This window comes from Triplophysa rosa, linkage group LG9 (genome assembly GCF_024868665.1).
Source record: "Triplophysa rosa linkage group LG9, Trosa_1v2, whole genome shotgun sequence".
Taxonomy (NCBI): domain Eukaryota; kingdom Metazoa; phylum Chordata; class Actinopteri; order Cypriniformes; family Nemacheilidae; genus Triplophysa; species Triplophysa rosa.
In genome coordinates, this window is record NC_079898.1 from 11659160 (window position 1) to 11682499 (window position 23340).

At 40.1% G+C, this 23340-nt stretch overlaps 1 protein-coding gene across 6 annotated transcripts in view; it reads left to right on the top strand.

Moving 5' to 3' along the window:
- Positions 1–946: 946 nt before the first annotated feature.
- Positions 947–23340, top strand: part of fgfr3 (fibroblast growth factor receptor 3) — a 39406-nt gene continuing 17012 nt past the window's right edge. For 3 of the 6 annotated variants that reach the window (XM_057341492.1, XM_057341491.1, XM_057341493.1), the window contains exons 1-6: positions 947–1514; positions 5329–5563; positions 6909–6959; positions 13534–13800; positions 15835–15900; positions 17883–18052. In XM_057341492.1, coding sequence (XP_057197475.1) covers positions 5419–5563; positions 6909–6959; positions 13534–13800; positions 15835–15900; positions 17883–18052 — 699 coding nt within the window. In that variant the 5' untranslated portion in view covers positions 947–1514; positions 5329–5418. The remainder of the gene's footprint in view (positions 1515–5328; positions 5564–6908; positions 6960–13533; positions 13801–15834; positions 15901–17882; positions 18053–23340) is intronic. The other 3 variants (XM_057341496.1, XM_057341497.1, XM_057341495.1) reach the window with 2 other exon arrangements.

Sequence of the window (23340 nt, forward strand, 5' to 3'; positions counted from 1 at the left end):
AGGCCTCTGTCTCTCACCGTCCCTCCTCGTACACACACACGCACACACACACACACACACACACACACACACACACACACTCGTCTGGTGATTAAGAAGAGGTTTCTTCTCTTTATGGTCTCATAAAGTTCTCTCTGCAAACACGTTTGCAGCTTTAACAGTAATTGACTCTTTGTTTTACTGCGTAATCGACAGAGTTACGGCTCTCGTCGACACTTGGCAATCGTCTAATAAGCCTTCAGGCGACATGGATGACAGCTTTATGAGATGGAACAATCACAACACACACTGACAGAAGCACACATATTCACAGTACATATTCACACAGACCTGCACAAATACACAACCTGTAATTATACACACACTTGTATTTCTGGTTTGTGCTGATGAAATGAAAGCAGATTTTAGACTTGCAGGTCTGAGGAGAGAACAATCAAAGCATAAAAGAAGAAAAAAGACCTAAAGGGCTTTGTATTATAAAATGTAATAAACTGAGCAATTCCAAAACAGATATTGGGCTTTTGTAGAAATCCTCAGCTTCATATGTCTCTCAGCAGGGTGTGATTTGTAGTTCAATTATAGGCAGTGTAACTTCTGAAATGACTTACAACAAGATGAAACATTTTGTGTACATCAGATTTTTTACGTTTACTTTGACCGGCCTTGAATGCTAAATCGTTTACTGTACAATAACAGCTGAGTGGCATTCTTTGTCATAGTTTATGTTCATATGTACAAACCCCATTCAACGAAAGAAAGCGTTTAAAGGGTATGTATGAACAGCAGATTTTTGCTATTTTTAATTGTTTTTCTGCTGACTCTCTAGTTCCAAAGCGTGGTTTGGGTTCGCTGAGCGCAGCTCATTTGACAGTGAGTAAGTTGATTGAATATTCGGGTTCAGTGTGGGAGGTGCCTGCGGCTCCATCTCTCTCTCTCTCGTTCTGCCCTGAACTCGCGAGGGGGGCGGCAGGCGGCGAGCACTGCACTCGCAGCGGGGACGCGGTTTGAAATCCGATCCTGGTTAATTTTTTTCCCTCTCTCCGGAGCCCGTTGCTCCAAACTGTTAGTGGGAGTCTGTGAGCCAAGCTTTCACACACAGCACCCGCACTCCACAAGCAACCCAGCGGCGCAGCGGAGCAGTTGTGCCCGGACAGCGCAGCACAGAAGAGGGCAGCTGCTTCTTATAGAGTCCCTCTTACGACCCAAAACTACGATACGCTGCCGCATCATTATTTGATACACTTTAGTGTGATTTTTAAGCGATTGAGGACTGGACAGAGTTGGTCAGCTCACGGCTGTGTGGTGAATACCGCTTTCTTCTGAAACAGTCTGTCAGGTCAAGCTTTCCTTGACGAAGCCCGACGTTTGGATTTGGAAACTTTAAGCGTCTGGAGGATTTCAACGTAAATTACGGAACATCTGGAGGGACCTCGCAGACCAATCTTTCTCAAAGAGTCAATCACAATATTTTATTGTCATCTCGAAAGGGATTACTGTGAAGAAATAAATATTTGGTGAGATGTATTGTTTATTATTACTATTATGAGACTATATGAGATGATAAGCTCGTTGTTTCCTTGTTTCAGTTGCTACACAGTTTGTTTGGTTTTAGATTAAGGTTTGTGTTTTACCTTAAATTGGGCTAGTGATTCAATCAAAGCAATCTGCATTCTGCAGTGAAACAAAGTTTTAGTTGAGAAGTGAGCTGCGGTTTTCGGTGACATGTGGTGTGTGTCCGTATCACTTACAGGCGGACAGGTGTTGCGCGCTGTTCGTGCGTGTGTGTGTGTGTGTGTGTGTGTTTGTGTGCGTACGGATGGCTACACCGCGTGCTCGAAAGCTGCTCTACCAGTCGTGAAGAGCCGCACCTGTGTTGAAAATACATTTCAATAACACTCGATTTAAAATATTTGGCGTGTATAATTGAGCTTGTTGAGGTTTGTTTAAAAACAGCAGTAGGATGGGGACCGTCAATCTAAGATGAGAAATAAATGAGATGAGAATAAACAATTATCATTCGTTGGCATCACTTTGTTTCGTGTAGGTGTAAGGTGTTGTAAATGTGCTGAAACGTACTGTGTGATGCGAGGTGACGATGAGAAACTAGGGCGTTTTTCATCCAGTCCATTCGATGTTTTAGCGCTTTTTGTGATGCGCATCATCCATAAACTGCACAGCTGGATTTATAACATTTTAGTTTTTATATCTGTTGTAAACTCACTAACTCAGCTGGCGTGTCTTTCCGATGAGAAACTTCAAGATCACTTTACAGCTTGACGCATTTTAAAACCAAAATTACATCCATTTATTCTGTGGCCACCTTAGCAGGGCTTCATCTGTGTTATTTTTAGCTCACACTTGAACAGAACCTTGCTCGTTTTTCCTTCAATGTACCCAAAGGCCATCTGAAACCAATTGTAGCTATCAGAGTGAATTAGAGTCTCTGGAGGTGTTAACGGGGCTACTGGGGGCAATTAGCCACCTCATGTACTACTAGAGTCATTCAAACCTGACAGAACGAGGTTTAAATAATAGTTTTTCATTTAATCTGTATTGAAATAATTGATTTTGGTGTGCTATTATTTATCTAGGCACTTTTTAGGATTTTAGCGTATATGTGGCAGATGGTGGAGCTTTTAAAAACCTTGGCCATGAAAGTCAGCGGCATAGCAATAATTTCCCCCAACTTTTTGAAATTTCTGAATCCGTCTTAAAACTTTTTAGTTTTCTAGTAATGCATCCCCTGCGTCACTTTAAGTGACTTTTTAAATATTTGTTACAGCCCTGGTGTACAGTAGGAAAGATCTCTACATATCTATATACCTGATGGAGAAACTCTTCTCTCTTTTCTTTATTTTTTATTTAGATTCTGTTGATAATAATTAGCTGTTGATAATAATGAATTGAAATAATGTGCGCTCCAAAAACATTTAACTTCTTTGAACAAACAATAAACAATGAACAACAGGCAACACAACCCTGCTCTTCCTCTCTCATACTTTAAATTACTCTCATTTCTCTCTTCTCTCAAACCTTTATTAATATTTTCTCTATTTTGTGTGCATGTGTTTAAGATAAGAGCTTATTAAAAAGTATGGCTTACTCAGTTTCATTCTCACTTCTGTGCAATTGTCAATGCTAAAGCAATGCATTAACCTGCACACACACACACACTGACAGAGCTCCGAGAGAGCCACAGGAGGGCGAGTGAAGCCCTCAGAAGAGGATTACCGCCAAACTCTAATAGAGACACCTCGGGCTTCAGCTTTTCATCTGCTGTCTGGCTCTCCATCTCTGTCTTTCTAAGCATTTCTCCTTTCTTTATCGCTCTTACTCTTGTCTCCTTCCTAATCCCTGTTTTCATTGGCAGGTTAAGGCTGGGCCTGCTATTTACATGGTTGCTCAATTGCTGGAGATTACAGATATTTTTTGAGTCACAGATTTGTTGCAAGGTGTGACTAGCATGTGATATGATTCCATTAAAACCTTTCACAAACTTTATGATATTACACATATAACGCCCATGATAGAGTATGTCAGCATATTCTCATGCACGGCCTTGTTCAGCTCTGTGGATGTTTTGTTGCCATTGATACAGCTTTGGAACGGCATGATGTTCTTAATATGTGATTTTGAAAATGACAATGTGAACACAACAGTGTAAAAATGACAAGAGTAGCAGCACTGCTGAAGGTCAGTCATGTAACACACAATCCCAGTTGTATCCAAGCCCAAAACCGCATATTGTGTTACAGTTGCTTAAGCCCATCGCTTAAATACAAACAGTTACGTTAGCACAGTGGATAATCTAAAGTAAACTAGATCCAGGACATGATCATAGCAGGTTTGCCTCAGTTTAATATTCGAGACGAGTTACACCATGCATTATGTACAGTACAATCAGTCAGGGATTATCAGAAAACAGAACCCAGACAGGGCTGTCTCTCGGGTCAAGTATTATCATAAAGGGGTTATTTTGCGATAATGACTGGCAGACTATACATATTGGTTTCAAACAGTTGCCTGCCAATTAAATACATTTATGCATATACAATATTAATAAAATTGGTTGTAAGTTAGAAGTGAAGTGATATGAGAGATATGAAACAAGTACTATCTAGGAGGTAATATCTGTCAATACAGTTTTTTTGTTATTATACAAAAGTATTTTTCTCAGTTGACCAGAATCAGCTATTCCATAACATAAGATAATGTACGTTTATCTGTAAGATTATGGTAGCAGGCCCAGTGTTTGTTTCTGTTTGAGTCCTCCCCCACTTATAATACTGTTACTATAAGATAGTAAAGCTCCAGAAACATGCTCTTAAAAACACGCCAACAATACAAACTCCAGAAATACACCTCACTGATACACTCCACCAATATACCCCACAACCAGCACTGATACACTATCAGTCCACACCACAGTGGACACACTCCCGCGCTGTGCCAGCCAGAGAAAACACTGTCTTACCCAATGCACTGAGACGGCTTCACAGTTCACTCTCACTTCACTATGTGCTGACCTAGAACTGATCGTCGGGGGAAAGAAAAACACAACCGCGCAGAGTCCTTTCTTTTTCTGTGGCCGTCCCAGAAGAACGCCACCGTTTAAAGTGAACCCAAACATTTTGTGTGTCTGCGCTTGCTAAACCAAGGCTGTTCTGAAATAACAAGAAGTTCAAGATTAAAGTAACATTGTGTTCTCTCATATTCGTTTGGTGAAAATTGCTCAGTAGGGTGTCGGACCGTACAGCCTTCTGGTCTGGTCTGTACGTATGGGTGTGTGTAAATTTAAACCTCTTTACATTCCTTTTATTGTGTCTAATGTAAACTCACTATGTGGCTGGGCGCAGACACACACATAGTGTATGAGGGGAGCATATGTTTTCTTTAGAGAGATAAGTGTGTTTGCGTTAGCTTAGTGAAAGACGTGTTTCAGAGGAGCCCGATGAGAGCGAGAGAGAGAGAGAGAGAGCGAGCGCTAAAAAGAGTTTACAACAAATCCCAGCCTCATCTAAACTAGCACAAGACACATTTTATGAAATAACATTTTATGTGCCCGAGGCAGTTGTGTGTGGTCGTCTCACTTTATTTTTCAATATACTGTATACAGACGTTTGCACATCAGCACAGTTTCAGTAGACTTGGCTGAATGTTCAATTCCACGTCAGAACAACAAGTAACAGAGCTAAAATTTATTGAATATTTGTGACAGTTTTTACTCTTCACCTCTTAAAACTATATATATATTTAAAAAAGTTGCTCTTCTCTTGAACCTCTTTAGGTATGAATATTAAATGTTTTATTCTTCCTGTTATATTTCAGGTGGGGGACCAGACAGTGTTTTGGACAGGACTTGTGTTTTTGTGTGCGTGTGGCTGCGCTACATTGACAGCATGTGTGCAACGGTGGAAGATGTCTGAATCTGGTCAGTGTGGTGAGGACACTAGTCCCCGCGTCGCTCCGCACGGGATGGTGCAGCTCTCGCTCCTCTTGTACCTTACGGCCCTCATCCTTTCTCCAGTGTACAGCGCCCGTCTGCTGCCTCCAGAGCCCACAGGTCAGACATCACACCATTGATTTGTCTGTTTCTTTCTGTTTTACTGTCTAAAGTCACGTACATACTGGAAATATCAGAGATTTGTTTCATATCGTGTTTAATAATAATCTCACAAATTGCAATTACGCAAAGTCACGAATGATTGTAAAAATCATGTAAATGTATTGATCGATAAGTGTGGGAACCGTGTATCTGAGTCTCACGTTGCGCTTAAAAAATGCGATTTGTCAGCGTTTCTGTGCCTTTAAGTGTCTCTGGTTTCTCTTTCATTTGGACTGTACGAAACATGCTGAGTTTGTACAGTGGCACAGAGTGAGTATTGTTGCAGTGAACACTTGTGTAGTTGATATTATGTAAACACACTTTGTCCTTGCCATTGATTTGGAGCCCTGCGGAGTGGATTACATGACAGTTAAGTGTGTGTGTGAGAGTATTACAAGTGAATAATAGCTTATCTCTTCAGGCAGAATCCAGTGTCTGAATTTCATGCGTATGTGGGCACATATGAGAGCCCATGGCTCTGTGTTGATAGAGGTGTGGGTTGTTTCTTAACACACGTTTCTTGGACGAGTTCACCTGAGTGTCTGTTTTGTTTTGTTTGGATTGGAGATGCGTCTGCTAAACAGGCTACAGTCACTTAGAAAACAGAACGAAGCTTGATGCTTTCTTGGCTCATTGCTTGTGTGTGTGTGTGTGTGTGTGTGTGTGTGTTGGGAGAGATTGCAGAAGGATTTGATTTCTCATACTGATAGCTGGTAAATATTAGGAGACAATAAGTGTATTACACTTTGTGTTTACACATGGTCCGAAAGAAATGCAGAAAGTCTTTGGCAAAACCACAGCATAAACAAAGAGAAACTGTTATGAGAAAAGAACTTGTAATAACTTTACCACCCAGCCTTTTTTACTCTTAATCTTAACTACCAAAAACCCTATCTTTCTTTCTCTCTTTATATTTGTACTTATGTTATTTTACCATTCTAAGTCTGTGTATCCAGATGAAGGGAGTGACAGTGAGTTTAAACAGGGATTTTCACAGGTTAAATTTAGTAAAGTGGCTTAAAGCTAGAGTTCACCTAAAAAGACAATTTATGTCATTTATTCAACACAATGTTGTTTAAAACCTGTATATGACTCTTTCTTCTGTGGAACACAAATGAAGATATTTTGAGAAATGTTTTGTGTCCGTACAGTTGAAGTCAATGGGTGCCCAATGTAGTTTGGTTACCAAAAATCTTCGAAATATCTTCTTTTGTGTTCTGCTAAATAAAGAAAGTCATACAGGTTTGTAGTGACATGAGGGTTAGAAAATGATTTTTATGTTTGGGCGTTTTTTATATTACAGCAGTGACGGCTATACGGCACACTTCATCAACATTCATCATCATTAAAAAAGGTGTGTATTTATCCTTACTTCGCAACGGTTTCAAACACATTTCATCCAGCAAGGGCGTGGATGTGTAAAATTGGCATTTCGTAAATGTCACTGGAATTACGGCCTTCATTATGCTTTAAATATCCATCCCATACCAATGCCCTCTGATTACACACTGTCTATGGACTACACACATTTAGATCCTGTGCGTGCGTGCGTGCATGTGCGTGTGTGTGTGTCAGTTATATGTTATTAGTCGGGGGCCAGTCCCTACATTAATGCTCTTTGAAAGCCACTGCAGGTCAGCTGATGAGTTATTAATAAGCAAAGAAACACTTTCTACAGGAGCCACCTGTTCTCAAACACACACACACTCAAACACATACAGACATACCTAAAAATACTGTACCTGCACAGTAATGCATGCAGACAAAGGCAGAGATGTGTGAAGCACGTACACACTTGCTGACCTGTCAGCCTGTAGGATGGGTGTCTTAAATGTAATTATTAGTTCCCCTGAAGGAAATTACTTAGATACTTAGAGCATTTAAGTCAGAATGCTAGAACAAACTGAGCTGTGTGTGCGTATAGGTTTGACTAGACTTGTGAGGGCCAAATTTTGGTAAATGTGTCGAAAACCGGCTTGCGATGACATTTGGACTTAACTATTTGAAATCCTCATAAATCATACGAATCTTGTTTTGTTTCAATTTTTCATGTCAGCAGGTTTTTGTGAGGGTAGGTTTAGGGATAGGTTAAAGTAAAGATCATTATCTTCGTCTGAAAACCATTGCGTCTCTGAGAAAACCTCACTAGTCAAATAAATGTTTTTTTCACCCTAAAGGTTTTCTTTTAGGGTGTGGCTTAGGGTTAGCTTTATATAAAAATAATGGAAGTCTATTGTGTGGCCCCATTTAATAAACTTGTGTGTGTGTGTGTGTTTGCACTAGCTCTCCTATACCACTTCTGGCAGTCATGAACAGATGGCAGAAGTTATGTGTTGTAAGAAATCCAACACACACACTCACACAGACATGTACACTTCTCCTTTACCACCCATGGAATGAACCTCTGCCCTGGCAGTATTCCTGGGTCTAGCACACACACACACATACACGTATCAACAATAAACCAGTGCTTAGTGTGTCACGATCTGTCCAATCTATTCATCACATTCCTTTAGTTAGGTTAGGTCAGGTATATGTTTAAGTTAGTATCTTGTGTTCTCAGGAGCACAGTGTCCTTGTTGACGGCTGCTTTCTCTCCAGAGATGGTTATGAATACTTTATATAGCATTAATAACGCATTTATAACAGTGTAACTATGCTTATACTACAGACTGATCGATTTGCGACTGAAAGTGACCAAATGTTGGCTTTGTTTGTCATTGCGAGGGCATTATAAACTGTTATAATGTTACACAAGGACATTAGGCATCTACTTTTAGCTGTTCATTCCGTATAGTAGACTAAACAGTGTGTCAAATTTTTAGGGGGATTTGTTTTTGTTTATAATTTTGTGTTATAAATGGTATTGTTTATGCGTGATGATACACTCAGAATGTGTGTGTGTGTGTGTGCGTGTGTGTGTGTGTGTGTGTGTGTGTGTGCGTGCGTGCGTGTGTGTGTGTGTGTGTGTGTGTGTGTGCGTGCGTGCGTGCGTGCGTGCGTGCGTGTGTGTGTGCGTGTGTGTGTGATTGGGGATATTTGAAAGCAGCTGTTGCCAGTTGCTTTAGGGTATCATTGGCTAGAAGGAAGCAAGGCAGAGGATTAAGACTTTTCCTGACCAGTAATACCCATCTCCTTCTCTCTCTTTCTCTCTGTCTCTCTATTTATCTCTATCGCTCTCCCTGCTATGTTTCTATTCTCACTTAAAGACAGAGGGGGTTAGGGGGAAGGGCAGAGGCCATGCAGAGATGATGTGTTTGTGTGTGTATTTGTTAGATCAGTTGTGTTTTTCTGGAGGGCAATCTGAGGTCACAGATTTGAATGAGCAATGTCTCCTACTCATGTCTTATTCTGTCCATCTTCACGATGACGATATTCAACTTTGTTCAGAAAGGTAAGACACCTCATTTGGGCCGAAGCTGTGGACGTCTATCAATTCAGAATAGTAATAGAATATTAATTGAAATTGAAATGAAATTTTATAGTTATAATCTGCTAGTTATGCCTGCTTGGCTATTCTGCTTTTTCAAGTAATATTTTGTAGAATTTTAAGTAAAACTGAGTAAAATAGTTACAATTGCAGTCATTTTCATTCATCTAATCTACAAGCAATGTTGAATTGCAAGGATATAACCAAAAGATTGCGGTGACCAGATGTAAACGTTAAACTTTAAAAAGGCTATATTATTCACAGACTGTAAATAACATGAATGTGAAAGCCATGAAACTCCACAATTTCTTGGAAGTGATCCATTCTAATGATATTGTTAGAATAATGAATGATATCATCAGCAGTAGGCTTTTAGCCTCACTTACTTCCTCAGAAAATGACTTAAGAGAAGAAAAAGGTTCCGATAAAGACCTGTGTAACTTTAGCAAAATATTCGAATGGTCTCATTGACACAATGTAAATGTGTTTCTACAAATTAAACCGTGTTGTAATTCATTTTGCGAGCCCCTTCACTGTGTGTTTTTCAGTGTGTGTGTGTGTGTGTACAGTGTGTAGAGTTTGAAACTAGGCCAGTTCGTCTATTGAATGACAATTAAGATTGCCCAGTCCCTCCCTTATCAGAACCTGTGTGTTTTTTTCAGTGTGTGTGTGTGTGTGTGTGTGTGTGTGTGTGTGTGTGTGTGCGTGCGCGTGCGTGCGTGCGTGCGTGTGTATGCATCTGAACTATTCAAATCATTTTTACCACAAATATGTACAGATATATAAGTGTGTGTGTTTGTGTGCTGAAAGAGTTTGGCTCACACTCTGGATGGGGTCTGATTGTTCTAAACATCTTGCATCCGTTACTAATTAGTTCAGTGAGGCGGCAGTGTGTGTGTGTGTGCGTGTGTGTATACAAGGCTTTTTGGATGCAGCGGTTTTCTTAAACTTTCCTCAGGGGCATGCCGTTATACACATTCTCTCTCTCACACACACACGCTTCAACAGGACAGAATAAAAGGGGTAACACGCTGCGGACTCCCCGCCCACCTCTCTTTCTGCCTTAATCTTAATCATGGCTCTCGTCCTTTCCTCTCTGACTCACCCTCACTTTTGCTCGGCAGAGGATCCAGATTATGTTATCTAGTGGTGTTTACGTCCAACATGCCACCTACACTACAGCACACTTACTTTAGCAGCACTCAACGCAAGTATACAATGCATACGCACATGAACTACACAACTATAAATAAACCATTAATGCAACATATGGAACATAATGATTGGAGGATGATGAGGATCTGGACTGTGTGTTATATAGTCTGAAGGTCAGGTGACGGTAGGGGTTGTTGACTGAGTGTATCATGCCAAACGGCTAAAAGCAGCAGGTAACGGGAAAGAGCAGACTGGCGGAGCTCACGCTGTGTGTTTGTATGTGTGTGAGTAGATACAGGTGCAGACGAATTATCATCTATAAATCACTGAATGTTCTGTATTGATTACATGATGTCACAATAGATAATCTGCCTTCTGTCTCTCCCTTTCATTCTCCTGTTTTAACCTGTCGCTTTGTTGCGACACACAAAACAAGTGGAACTAGATCCTGTTATTTGTACACACATTTATCACATGCTGTCAGCCGTGTGTGTGGATGGTGGGGCTAACAGCACAGTAACTCACGTTTGTAGTAAACAACTCAATAAATCAAGAGGCCAAATTAACCCCCCACTCCAAACACAACACACACGTTTATCTGGCCATCTGAATGATGTCATAGATCTTGTTTTAATATAAATGTAGTTAATATTACTAGTACAAAGTACAGTACAAACTTGTACCCTCAAAGAAATCGTTTTTCATTTGTTTAATTAAAATAAGTTTCCAGCTATACCGGTTTTATTGAAATGAACAATTCCAAAATACTTAGATTAAACATTAAAATGACTGCTGTATTCTGACTTTTCCTATTAACATCCTCACACACACAAACAGTGTTGATCTGTATACACTGTGTATTTATTAACACTGAATGACTATATTCCAGTAACACTGCTTTGGTGCCTGTGGCAGTCGGCTTTAAATCACAGCTCAAATATTAGCCCGCACAACTCTGGCAAAACACAAAAAAGCTTTCATCCTTTCCGCCTGATCAAAGGAACACTGTCCTCAATACATGCGCGTGTGCTCGCTGAATATAAAATAGTCCTTGAATCCACAGGGATTATGAAAATACATGAAGCTGATTATAGACTGAATGTATGATTACAAGCATTGGAGGACGGCTGGGTCGACTGTGGTCACGAATAGCAAAAATTGATGTTCTTTTAAAACTCAACCATTGAATGCTTGACCTGTACTTAAAGGAACAGTTCACCCAAAAATGAAAATTCGTTCATCCTTTACTCACCCTGTAGTTGATTCAAACTTGTATGAATTTTGTTGTTCTGCTGAATGCAAAAAAAAGGTATTTGTAAGAATGTTTGTAATCAAACCGTTCTGGGGCACTATTGACTACCATAGTAGAAAAAAATCTGCTATGGTAGTCAATAGTGCCCCAGAACTGTGCAGTTTCCCACATTCTTCATAATATCAACTTTTGTCTTCTACAGAACAAAGACATTTATAAAGGTTTGAAACAACTTTGAGGGTGAGTAAATGATGACTTTATGATTTTATTTTTGGGTGAACTGTTCCTTTAAATCTAGTGATCAAGTTTTGTGGCATCACAACGCTTAAAGGGATAGTTCAACCAAAAAATGAAAATTCTGTGATCAATTACTCAAAATGATGACAGAATTTTCATTTTTGGGTGAACTATCACATGTCGACTTTAACTGACTTTTACTGTTTCTCCATCATGACCGTAAGACCCAACCTGACACTATAGCGCTCTCACAGCAACTCTGAGAATGAAACGTGTGCTTGGACTGCGTAAATGAACGAGCTCGCGTAGACTTACGACGTAGACGGGGTCGTAAATTTTCATAAAAGGCTAAATCTCGCCTGAGCTACAGTTCTCAGGAGGTTCCTATATCAGCTCTGTAAAACGTCAGCTTACACTGGCTCTATTCTCCACACACCTCCCGGGACGCCAGGAAATATGGAAACACAGTAGCCATTTACGATATTTATTTATAACCCATCCCCCCCGCACACATTAGTGTCTTTCACTGGGCCAAGCATACGTTACACAAACACACGCATACACTCGCTCTCTTTCACAGGTTCAAGAATAGACAGACACACAGAGGCATTGATTCAGTGCCCGGTTTGAGGAGAGGTAAAGAAATGACAAGATGAAAGGTAAGAGATGAAGGTAGAAAAGGTGGACGGAGAATCACACGGTACAAAAACATAACTCTAAAAAAAGATGATCAAAGATATATTAATTAACACTTCATGTGGACTTGGAGATGGTCTCAGATGGACTGGTGTGTTTTAACAGCGTGTGTGTGTGTGTGTGTGTGTGTGTGTGTGTGTGTGTGTGTGTGTGTGTGTGTGTGTGTGTGTGTGTGTGTGTGTGTGCATGTGTTCACATGTAGATCTATAATTCATACGGCTGATTTTGTATTCCACTCCAGAGCAGTCGCGTCTGCTAGCCGTCTGCCAACACGCTTCTGACCTCATACACACAAACGCAGCATATATCAGATACATCAGTCATTTTTAAATGACTGCTGACGCCTTTTCTTAGAGATGAATGTCACTTTATGTTGAAAGAGCCTTATAGCGTTAGACAGGGTTTGAGGGCACTGAAGGAAAAGAGAGATGGAGAAATCAAGCAAACTCTGCGAGGTGGAATATTTATTTCAGAATGTTACATTTCTTCATGTCGGTTTCCATGACGTCCAGCGTGGCTCTTGGTAAACAACATATTTGGGTGTTTATTTTTCCTGGTGCACTTCTTAGACCCATCTTTGGAAGAATGTAATCATTTATAATAAATAAATCATTTGTTACAATTAAGTAAAGTCTTTTCAATGTAGATTGCACACGTTTATAATAGATTCTAACAATAATAGTCACTGTGTTGATATTTCCTATTGAAAGAGTTTAGGCGGGATGCAACAAATAGCCCGTTACATTCTTTAAATAGCCAATGTACTTTTCGCATCACAGCATTGAATTGGATACATTTGGTAAAAGTTTGTTTTTGGTTAATTTTTGTTTATTAGATGGCATCTAAACATAGATAATGCTAAAAGACATGAACCTAAAGGGTTTAATGTGATCAGTACTTTTATCACAAAATAAGATGTTTTAAAGAATGTTGGTAACTGAACAACGGCGGTCCCCATTGACTTGCATAGGTTTTGTGTCCATACAATAGAAGTCAATGGGTACCGGCGTTGTTCAGTTACCAACGTTTGTGTTCTGCAGAAGAAAGTCTTTGAATAAAGGTTTGAAATGACATGAGAGTGAGTAAATGATGACAGAATTTTCATTTTTGAGTGAACTATCCCTTTAACATAAGTATCTCTCTATCAATATCTCTTAGACTGGGTATCTAGTGAGGTGGAGGTGTTTCTGGAGGACTACGTGGCAGGAGTCGGGGACACCGTGGATCTCGCTTGCTCCCCGCACGACTTCCTAATCCCCATCGTGTGGCAGAAAGACGGGGACGCCGTGTCTCCTAGCAACCGTACCCGGGTGGGGCAGAAAGTGCTTCGCATCATCAATGTCTCCTATGAAGACTCGGGCATATACTCCTGTAGACACGCCCACAGCAGTATGCTGCTAAGCAACTACACTGTCAGAATCACCGGTCAGTAGACATCTCTCTGTTTTGTAATGTCTTTAAGTGCAAATGTTGTTGCTCTTCTCGTAAAGTAGACGTGTGAGCGCGAGCACAGGCACGCAGGGCATTGATTGGCCGCTCGCCAGTCAAACTTGTTCCCAACAGACAAACAGGTCTTGAGACATATTCTGGCACACACCTACTGGCAAACTTCACATCATACAAGCCGAATAACATGCTCAAGTGCAGATTCACAAACTGTTTGGTTGTTTTAGAAAGCGACGAGGGCCTTACCTGAATGAAAAAAGAGCAAATTGCAAAACTCTTTGGAGAGTAGAATGGAATGTTTTGGTCACCAGTTTCAGTTTTGTGTACAAATTAACATTAAACAGTGTGATCAAATAATAAGAGAGGTTGAAAATTGTAAATGTAATTGTTTACGGTTTATTCGTCACACGGGAAATGTAATGTCAAGTCGATCACTTTGAATTGTGGGATACAATAGTGCACACAGTGTCTAATGTATTAGTTATTGTTTTGGTGGTCACTACACTTAAGAAATAGTAACTGTAGTATTTAAGTATGTTATACCAAACATATTCGCAAACATAGGCATGTTCATGCTATAGGAAGAAATATAAACTGTTAAAGTGCACCCAAAAATATCAATTCTGTCATCATTTACTCACCCTCTTGTCATTTCAAACCTGTATAACTTTTTGTCTTCCGCAGAACACAAAAGAAGATATTTTAAAGAAGGTTGCTAACCGAACAGCACTGGAACACATTCGCTTCTATTGTATAGACACAAAACCAATGCAAGTGAATGGGGTCCAGTTAACAACATTCTTCAAAATATCTTCTTTTGTGTTCTGCGGAAGAAAGAAAGTTATACAGGTTTGAAATGACAAGAAAAACGAAAATTAAAAAATCACTTTTTTTAATAGGTGTTTGAACAGTAGTGTGGGGTGATCTTTAGTCCTGTAAACTCGGGGACACAAGCTGAGTTGCTCATTGACAACTCATTAGAATGTAATGATCTGGAATCACCTCATCATTTAAAGCAGATGGACGAGGGAACATGGAGGGGAAAGGTTTCTTCTACCCACATGTGTTTGGCGTTAGGCCAGCTCAGATCAGCTCTCCTCCCTGCGTGAGTCTGGATAAAGAAAGAAAAAAAACTGAAATGGGCACATGATCTGCACCAATTACCGCATGCCGATAAAGAGTTCAGAAGACAGCAATATCCTGTTCGGCACACTTTAACACAGAACACATCTCACAGACGCACTGATAGACAGCAACATATAACACTTGAAAATGACTTCAATGAAAAATGTTTGCTAGAAAGTATTTGTGACGTGACACATCTTCAGAATATACGTTTTGGGTGTACTATTCCTTGAATAAAAACATGGACCGCCACAGGACAACAACACGCCTGAAAAAAGTCTCCACATCTCCAAAACATATAAAAGTTAAACCACAGCATCCAATGACGACCGTTAAGCCACATAAAGTGAAACTATAACAGAAAACTGTCTGCACACTCACACAGAAACCTTCAGTGTCTCAGGAACAGCGTATCTTTAGCACTAAATAGGCCCAGTGTTGGATTTCACGCTCCGCTGGTATTTTAGGAGCGTGTGCCCTACACTTGTACCTGTGTAAATGTGCACTGAGGAGGAGCTGAGGACAGAATCATCTCTTTTTCAGTGCCGTAGTGTTTTTTTCTCCTCCTGAATGAGTTCATTTAGAAGCAGGATACGGGAGTGTGTGTTTGTGTATGTGTATTTCAGGGCATGTGTGGGATTGTGCGTAAAAATACAGCTGTTGTTAGAAATCTCCAAGACTGCTAACATCTGTCATCCATTAACCGCCGTGTGTTTGTGACCGTTTGAGAGAGTGTGTGTGCCGTAATTGGTTTTGATTTGTTATCAGTTTATTTTTTTCCTTCATATGAATAGGTTCATTGTTAATAAAGAAAGGCCATAGTGTGGTGTAGTAATATAACCTCTCGCTCTCTCTCTCGCTTTCTCTCTGTCACACTGTGTCTTTTAGATTCCCTGTCCTCGGGTGATGATGAGGACTATGATGAAGATTCGGACGATGCAGGTAATGGAAATGGTGTGTTTCACCCTCTCATTTTTCATTTCAGTCATTTTTTTCATACAAACATGTCTATTGTGTAATAAGTGCTGTTTTTCCTTTAGCTGGGGTTATAGGTTGCATCTCATTTCATCAGCTACTGTCTTCCACTTGATACCGCTATGCAAATTGTCAAGAGAGGGAGAGAAGGAGAACATGAGAAATAATTTAAGTCAAGTGAAATGTGATAAAAATAATAGAGAAATCGAAAGAAAGAAAGAAAGAAAGAAAGAAAGAAAGAAAGAAAGAAAGAAAGAAAGAAAGAAAGAAAGAAAGAAAGAAAGAAAGAAAGAAAGAAAGAAAAGGAACGTCTGTCTGTTGTGGTGGGCTGGGGGAGGGCTCAGGGTTGAGGGGAGGGCATGAAACAAGGGATTAAGCAAAAACCCTTTAGAGTTTAATGACCAGTAATCCAGCTCTAATTAAGAGACAGACAGAGAGAGAGAGAGAGAGAGAGCTGAACGCTGTGAGGTCTGGGCTCTTTGGATCATTCGAGAAGAGCTGAGGTTGTGTGTGTGACATCTGATGACATCATTCTGTAATATCTTAATGATGCAGAGCTTGTTACGGCTCTCAGCTCGGCTGACTGAAGCAAGCTGTGTGTAATATCAGCTGTGTGGTGTTCTGCTTTACTTTGATGGCTTATTTTGGCTGTGGAATAAAAGTAAATGGAAATAAAGTTAGGTCATTGTAGATTTGTGGTCCTCACTTCAAAGCTCTGATTGTCTGTGTTGAACTCCATAAAGCGTGTTAGCAAGGGCAAAACACACACACAAATGCATGTATGCGCCAGGTGGACTTGATAGTTTGACTGTACAGCATCTAGTATCTGAGAATCTATTGCAAACGGGACAAATATTTGTGTGTGCGTTCGCGTGTGTGTATAGAGGCATTAGTGTATGCCAAAGGAAATGCCAGCTTGCCAATCATCCTTCACACTCATATCTGATAGCATCTATACAGCAGGCAGAGAAACAGAATTATATTGCTGCTGTGTGTTTTTTTTTTCAGCGATGGATTTTCAGCTAAATTTAGATTGCAAAATTACTGCAGCAATGGGTTTATTGTGTGTCTAATTGTATTAGATGCAGTCTTGGGGGAATGCTGTCTCCAAAAGTAAGCTAAATCTGGAACTCTTGAACTCTTAAAAATATTCATAAACGCAGTACATAGCGTTTTAATGGGTTGATTTTTAGAAATCGTATGGTCTAGGGATTTATAATTAACGTCACATAAAACTCGTGTTACTCGTTTTATGGTATGTCTCTATATAGGCAGCTAGGTTAATGTGTTTGTGCTCACAGATGTCTGGAGAGGAATGGCGTCTGTGGGTTTAATCTGCCAGTTCTCGGGTTAAAGTGATCTGGAGTTGATTGTTTGACGTAGGATAAAAGCATCCATCTCTTAAAGCCACACACACACACAAATGACTATTGTTTTAGCTGAGCGAGGTTAATGTTAGAATTTATTAACTACTATGAATGTATAAACATAGACCTGACCACGTGACAGACTTATAAACTAATTTTGTATGCGGATTAGATGAGAAATTCATCTTGTATTGTGATAGTTAATTATTATAAGGAATTCGCATTGTGCGATTATAGTTCTGTGAAGGATTAAACACTGGCATCTTTCAGACTTTTGTCTCCTTCGAGCGTAAACGCCTCACATTGGGTTTAATGTGTGTGTGTTTGCTTTTCCAAACAAGTTTTAATTCAGTCTGGGAATTAGGCAGCCACTCTGACGCTACCACAGAGCGCACGAGAAAAATCTTTCCATAAACATTCACCCACACGAAGGGAACACCCTAACCCCTAAAAAATGCTACATTTGCTACCATACTACACTATACTTTACTATAACCACAATAACACTTTATTTAATTAATTTATCAAACTTTCATAACAAAATGTTTTGTATTTTCACCATCTAATTCTTATCTCATTTTGATCTCCCTACAGAAGCGCCGTTCTGGAACCGGCCCGACCGAATGGAGAAGAAGCTATTGGCCGTCCCTGCCGCCAATACGGTGAAGTTCCGCTGTCCCGCTGGTGGCAACCCCACACCCACCATTCACTGGCTGAAAAATGGGAAGGAATTCAAGGGAGAGCAGAGAATGGGCGGCATTAAAGTAAGGAAATAGGAATATTAATTATACTTACATTTTAGATTATGCAAATGTTTTGGTTTGTGTTTGGATGGATGGCACATAACTCAAGTCTGCAGTTGTTTATAGTATACACAGATTCTCAACATCTGCTTCTTTAGGAGCTCTCTCTCTCTTTCTCTCTCTCTGGATGTGATTTGCTTGTAGTCTCTAGAGAAAACTTCCACCTGTTGCTGTTCTTCAGAAAGAGCAGAGGAGCAAAATGTTGTGTGTGTGGTCTTGATGTTATTTTTCTGTTTGTAAATTTGTGTTCTATGTGGAGTTTTCACTGATTCTTAAGTTTATGTCTTTCTTATTTGTTTAATTCCAAGAGTTACTGTATGTGAACTTTGTATGTGTTATTTGTTTCAATAATTTCTGTCACATAGTTCACTCTTTAAAAAGCGTAACTGAGAACTCTTGAGACGTGAAAGAGCAATTCTTCATTGCATTCGTGCACAATCTGCTTTTATATCTCACCCTTGCTTTAACATGTTGGCATATAACCAGTGTCCCCTAAGAGAGACATTTAGAAACAAAACATTGACCTCTCCACGGCCATAGTGACCACCCTGCCTTCACAAACACACACACACACACACATATACACACCAGGGGTCCGCACCGACCCCAGGTCATCCTTTATATCAAACCTGCACTCTGAGTCAACACAGTCGCTGCTGGCATAGAGATGTCTGACAGCATCATAATAGCTCTATTTAACGCACACATACACCGAGGCTTGACAGCTCACACCGAATGGCTTCTGTCTCTATTAAGATCAAGGCTAAAAGTCAGGGGTCTCACATTTATGCATAGGGATGTGTGTGAAATTGCGTTTGTGCAGATGACAGTCCTGATGGCTTGATAACAAACGTGGTGAAAGTGCAAAGTGCACTGACTTGAAATGATTTCCTGGGAAATCAGTGTTTTTAAATAGTTTTTCTGTGTGGCGTGAGGAACAATATGTTATTGTGTTTCTGTTGGCACCGGAGCCAGTTGCGCGTTTGACTACTTCTCTGGCCGACGCTGAAGAGCTTGTTTAATTGCAGATTAAGATGACAGAATGAGATTTAAATGCAGAAAATCAGTCACATGCTGTACTCTCGCTATCCATGGCTTTGTTTAGACGGTTGACTTTCTCACAGCTTTCCCTTTAAATGGCCACAAACATTAACACAAACATACTCACACAGTCACTTTTGCTCCCTGACTGCCAGGGTTCTAAGGTCAAAGTTCATCTCTCTATTGAGTCATCGGAAGGGGGTGGTTCCGGGAGGGTGTTGCCGTGGCGATTTGGAGAGCTTGATTGACGGAGGGGGCGTGCCTTTTGTCATGCTCACATATGGCAGCCGAAGTCGCATTGTTAGAATGCTAATCTGCGGCGCTGTGGGTTAGTCACACCTCGCGCACACATACACACCGATGCTTTTGTGAAAGCAGAGCGTGTGAGTGTTTGTGATATTGCTCAATTGACAAGTGAGCGCAGGAACGTTGTTACGTCCTCCGGAGAGATGACTCAATTTGAGGGTGCATTCTCGGCGGGGAGTACCCTCGTTTTAAATTCTGCATGCTTTGAGCGCTTTGCTAGTCACTGATGAAATGTTGAATCCCTAATCCACCGACAAATGTGCCTTTTGTCTGTATGCCACTGCGGTAGATGTCTTTATTAAAGTGATAGTTCACCCAAAAATAACATCATTTACTCACCCTTGTCATTTCAAACCTGTATGACTTTCTTTCTTCTGCAGAACAGAAAAAAAAATATTTTGAAGAATGTTGTTAAAGCAACAACAAGCCGTTTTTCGACCTTAAAATAATCTCTCTAAAATTATTTTAGTGGTAGGACCATTCTTAACTGGTCGAATTTTACTGCCGCTGTTACCTGAGGAGCCCTCTAGCAGCTGAAATCACACTTGTAACTTTGGTTTGCGGGTAGGTTTCCAAGCCCTGCCCATCACCTGCTTTACGGCACACGTCACGTTTTACTCATAGCCTGGGTGAAGTCAGCCAACATCTAACAATAAGACGAAACGATCTTGTTCAACGCAAGTCTCCAAACCATCACCATGGCAGAGCCAGCAAATAAAACAAAGAGGAAACGAGAGAGAGTGATCGGACTCGAGCCCGAACACGAATCAATATCTGACGGACTTACACTCGGTGCGGCGAGCTGCAAGAGGCAACGGGTTGCAAAACAGATGGAGACCTAACGTTAGCCTTCCTGCTACTGGGTTTGAAAGTCTTATATGTAAAAAAAATCTTACTGTTCTGTACTTTTGAGCATATTAGTAATTTGGCTGTGCTCAGGTTGTTTATTGGCGCACTAAGGTTTCTGGTTCACAATTTATAACTGTAAGGTAGACTAGAGATAATGCAATGTTGCCGGGTCTCAATAGCTTACGTAGCATGATCTTGCCTGGTCACAAATTTAGTGTTATGCTTGTAAACGATGACTACCAAACCACAATAAATGTTTTATGGTCCAAAGTTGCTGATTCCTTAGTTCATGCACGTAGACTAATGTTATCGGTATCTATAGTTACTATGCTAGGCACTATTCCCATAGCGAGTTAAGTGTAAGTTATTGATTGCACCTAGTACACAAAGCACAAGGCCTGGTCGCAAGTGTATTTCCGAAAATATAACTACAGAAAATTATTTGCATTGGTTACTAAACACATTCACGTCCATGCGTTGTGTTTTGGGTGACTGCAAATGTGTTATGTAGCTAACGTTAGCAAGTTAGCTGCTATGGAGCTAGCACGCTATGTGCTAACGGCTAACAACCAGCTGCTACCTCAGAATCTAGTTTGAGCTATTAGTATAGCCAAGTAGTATACCCCACGGGAGCCAAAATAGTGCTTTAATACATGCACAGTTTATGAAGTGAGTCGTGACATGTAACAGCGGTTTCTGCTTAGTCAACAAATTCACGTGTATTGCGCTGCCCACGTGGAAGCTTATACAGTGACAGTTTTTACGACATTGATAACAGACAATTGCGCTTATCGACCACATGGGGGAACCATACCCCAAAACGGCTCGTTGTTGCTTTAACTCACATAGAACCCACTTAGACATGTGACCAATCAAGGTTGATTTGTTTGTATTGCTATTTAAGGATGGGCTTATATGAAAAACTTTATATTGCAATAAAAGACCAATGTGAAAAACACTCCAAATAATTGTACAGCCGTGTCGGCCCTCAAACTTGAAACAGCAACGCAGAAATTACACACTTCAACTTTAGTAGTAATAGCTGTTTAGAAATGAATCCTGAATTTGTAAAAGGCAATTTTATATGCCGGTTGGCCTGAAGTAGGCTCTCTAGAGCTCTTAACAGAGTTTCATGTAAGGGTGCGTGTGTTGTGTATGATAATGGGCCATCTGTACAATATTGATGGGTTCTTTAAATAGTAAAACACAGCATTTCCAGTCAGACTTCCAGTGAGAGAAAGGGAAACGGTTTTGTCGTTTTAATGACTAGCCCTGGGGTCAGTTGTTTTTGCTTCCTGTCTCTGTGGGTCATATTAAACAGCACCACTGACAGAAAGAGACTACACCATTTTGACACAACTATAAATCGCGGACACACTCGAGAGAGACCCAAGTTTCCTCACACACATTCCAGTCTCTTTACTCTTAATATTCCCGCACTGAAATCACAACGTAGTAATGAATGAATCTGTTCTTATCTCTTAACCCCAGTATCGTGTTAAAGAGGATTTATATGGTTTATGTTATGAAGAATATCAGCTGATTATCAAAGCCCTGCTTTGGTGTCAGAATCTGCTGGTGCAGGTTGACATCACACTTTCTGCTCCTGTCTTTTAAGAAGTGATGGATAAGTACACTATCTCTTTATGTCCTCCCATTCCTAAATAAGGGCTCATGTAGATTGAAGAGCAGCTGCGAAATCTACAGGGCTTTTTCTCAGGCGACACATTGAGATAAATGTCTTACACAAAATGGCAGTGTCAAGTTAGCCCTGATTTAACTCTCTTAAAGTCCCAGTGAAATAAAAAATTACAATGCCTATTTTTCATGAAATATTGCAGCGTTTATTGTACATAGTTTATCAATGTGGGTCATTCTCTTTTTAAAAACAATAAACTTCAGTTAAAATCTGAAAAAGCACTTCCATCCTGTAATGACTATCCATCTTAAATGATGTATGTTAGATGGCTTGGGCAGAGCATCCGTTAACTCCTTCCCTTCAGCTGTCAGTCTGCTGCCGGTTCCATTTCAAAATGCAACGGCTGTTTTTATACATCCAATCAAATCGCAGAGAAAAACGAAAGCCACCCCCACTATTTTTATCATTAGAAATTCCATTTCACTTGGAAATGCGTCAAAATACGGAAGTAAAAACGATCGCAACTTCCGGTTCACGGGAATTTCAACCTTTTTACACACACTCTACACTTTCAAACATTTTACATGTGGTTTTTAAAACTTAAAACAGTTTAAAGCTATTTATCCAGCACTATTATTTTTATATATATATAGCAGAATTTGTATAAATTTACAGTAATTTAATATTAACTTGCTAATTCAAGTACATATCATTGCTGTCCTTCCAAAACCTTGGATGTCCAGATTTGCTGTTTTTCATGAAATGGAAAAACAATGTACTTTTTAAATAATTAAATATTTTATGTAAATAAATAAGTTGACAAGCACTTTTAATACTTTTTATTGGTTAGATATTTGCTAAACCATGCGACAAACATGAAGGGTGACTACCAATAATAATTTATGTCAAAAAATAAAAATCACGAAATATGGAGATATGGAGATACGAGGTTTCAGAAGGACAGCAGCGATATGATAAATATATTTGTACTGCAAGTACAGTTGATGTTTTTAAATAAGCAGCTTGTGGTGTTTGGCTCATTTAAATGTAACAACAGTTTATCGATATTATAAAAATATATTTTTGCCTTCGCCTGTACTAACAAAATATAATGAGACACCAAACTGTACAGTATTCATGGAAAGTGGCACATAGAGACTCACACACATTTCTCATGCCATGCAGCGTGTCAGTCAGCAAACCCCAAAGATTCATTGACAAGAGAGTCGAGGTGAGGAACCAGAGGACGTGGGGCGGGGGTGCAGGAGGCACAGACTCCTGTGCCAACTTTCGTAGGCATGTGTGTTTGTCTGTATGCGTGTTGCCCGCTCAGGCGGTGTTACCAAGCAACTGTTCAAAAACATGGGTCATAATATTTACACAGTTACATTTTTTTCCACTCAGACCTCCAGAG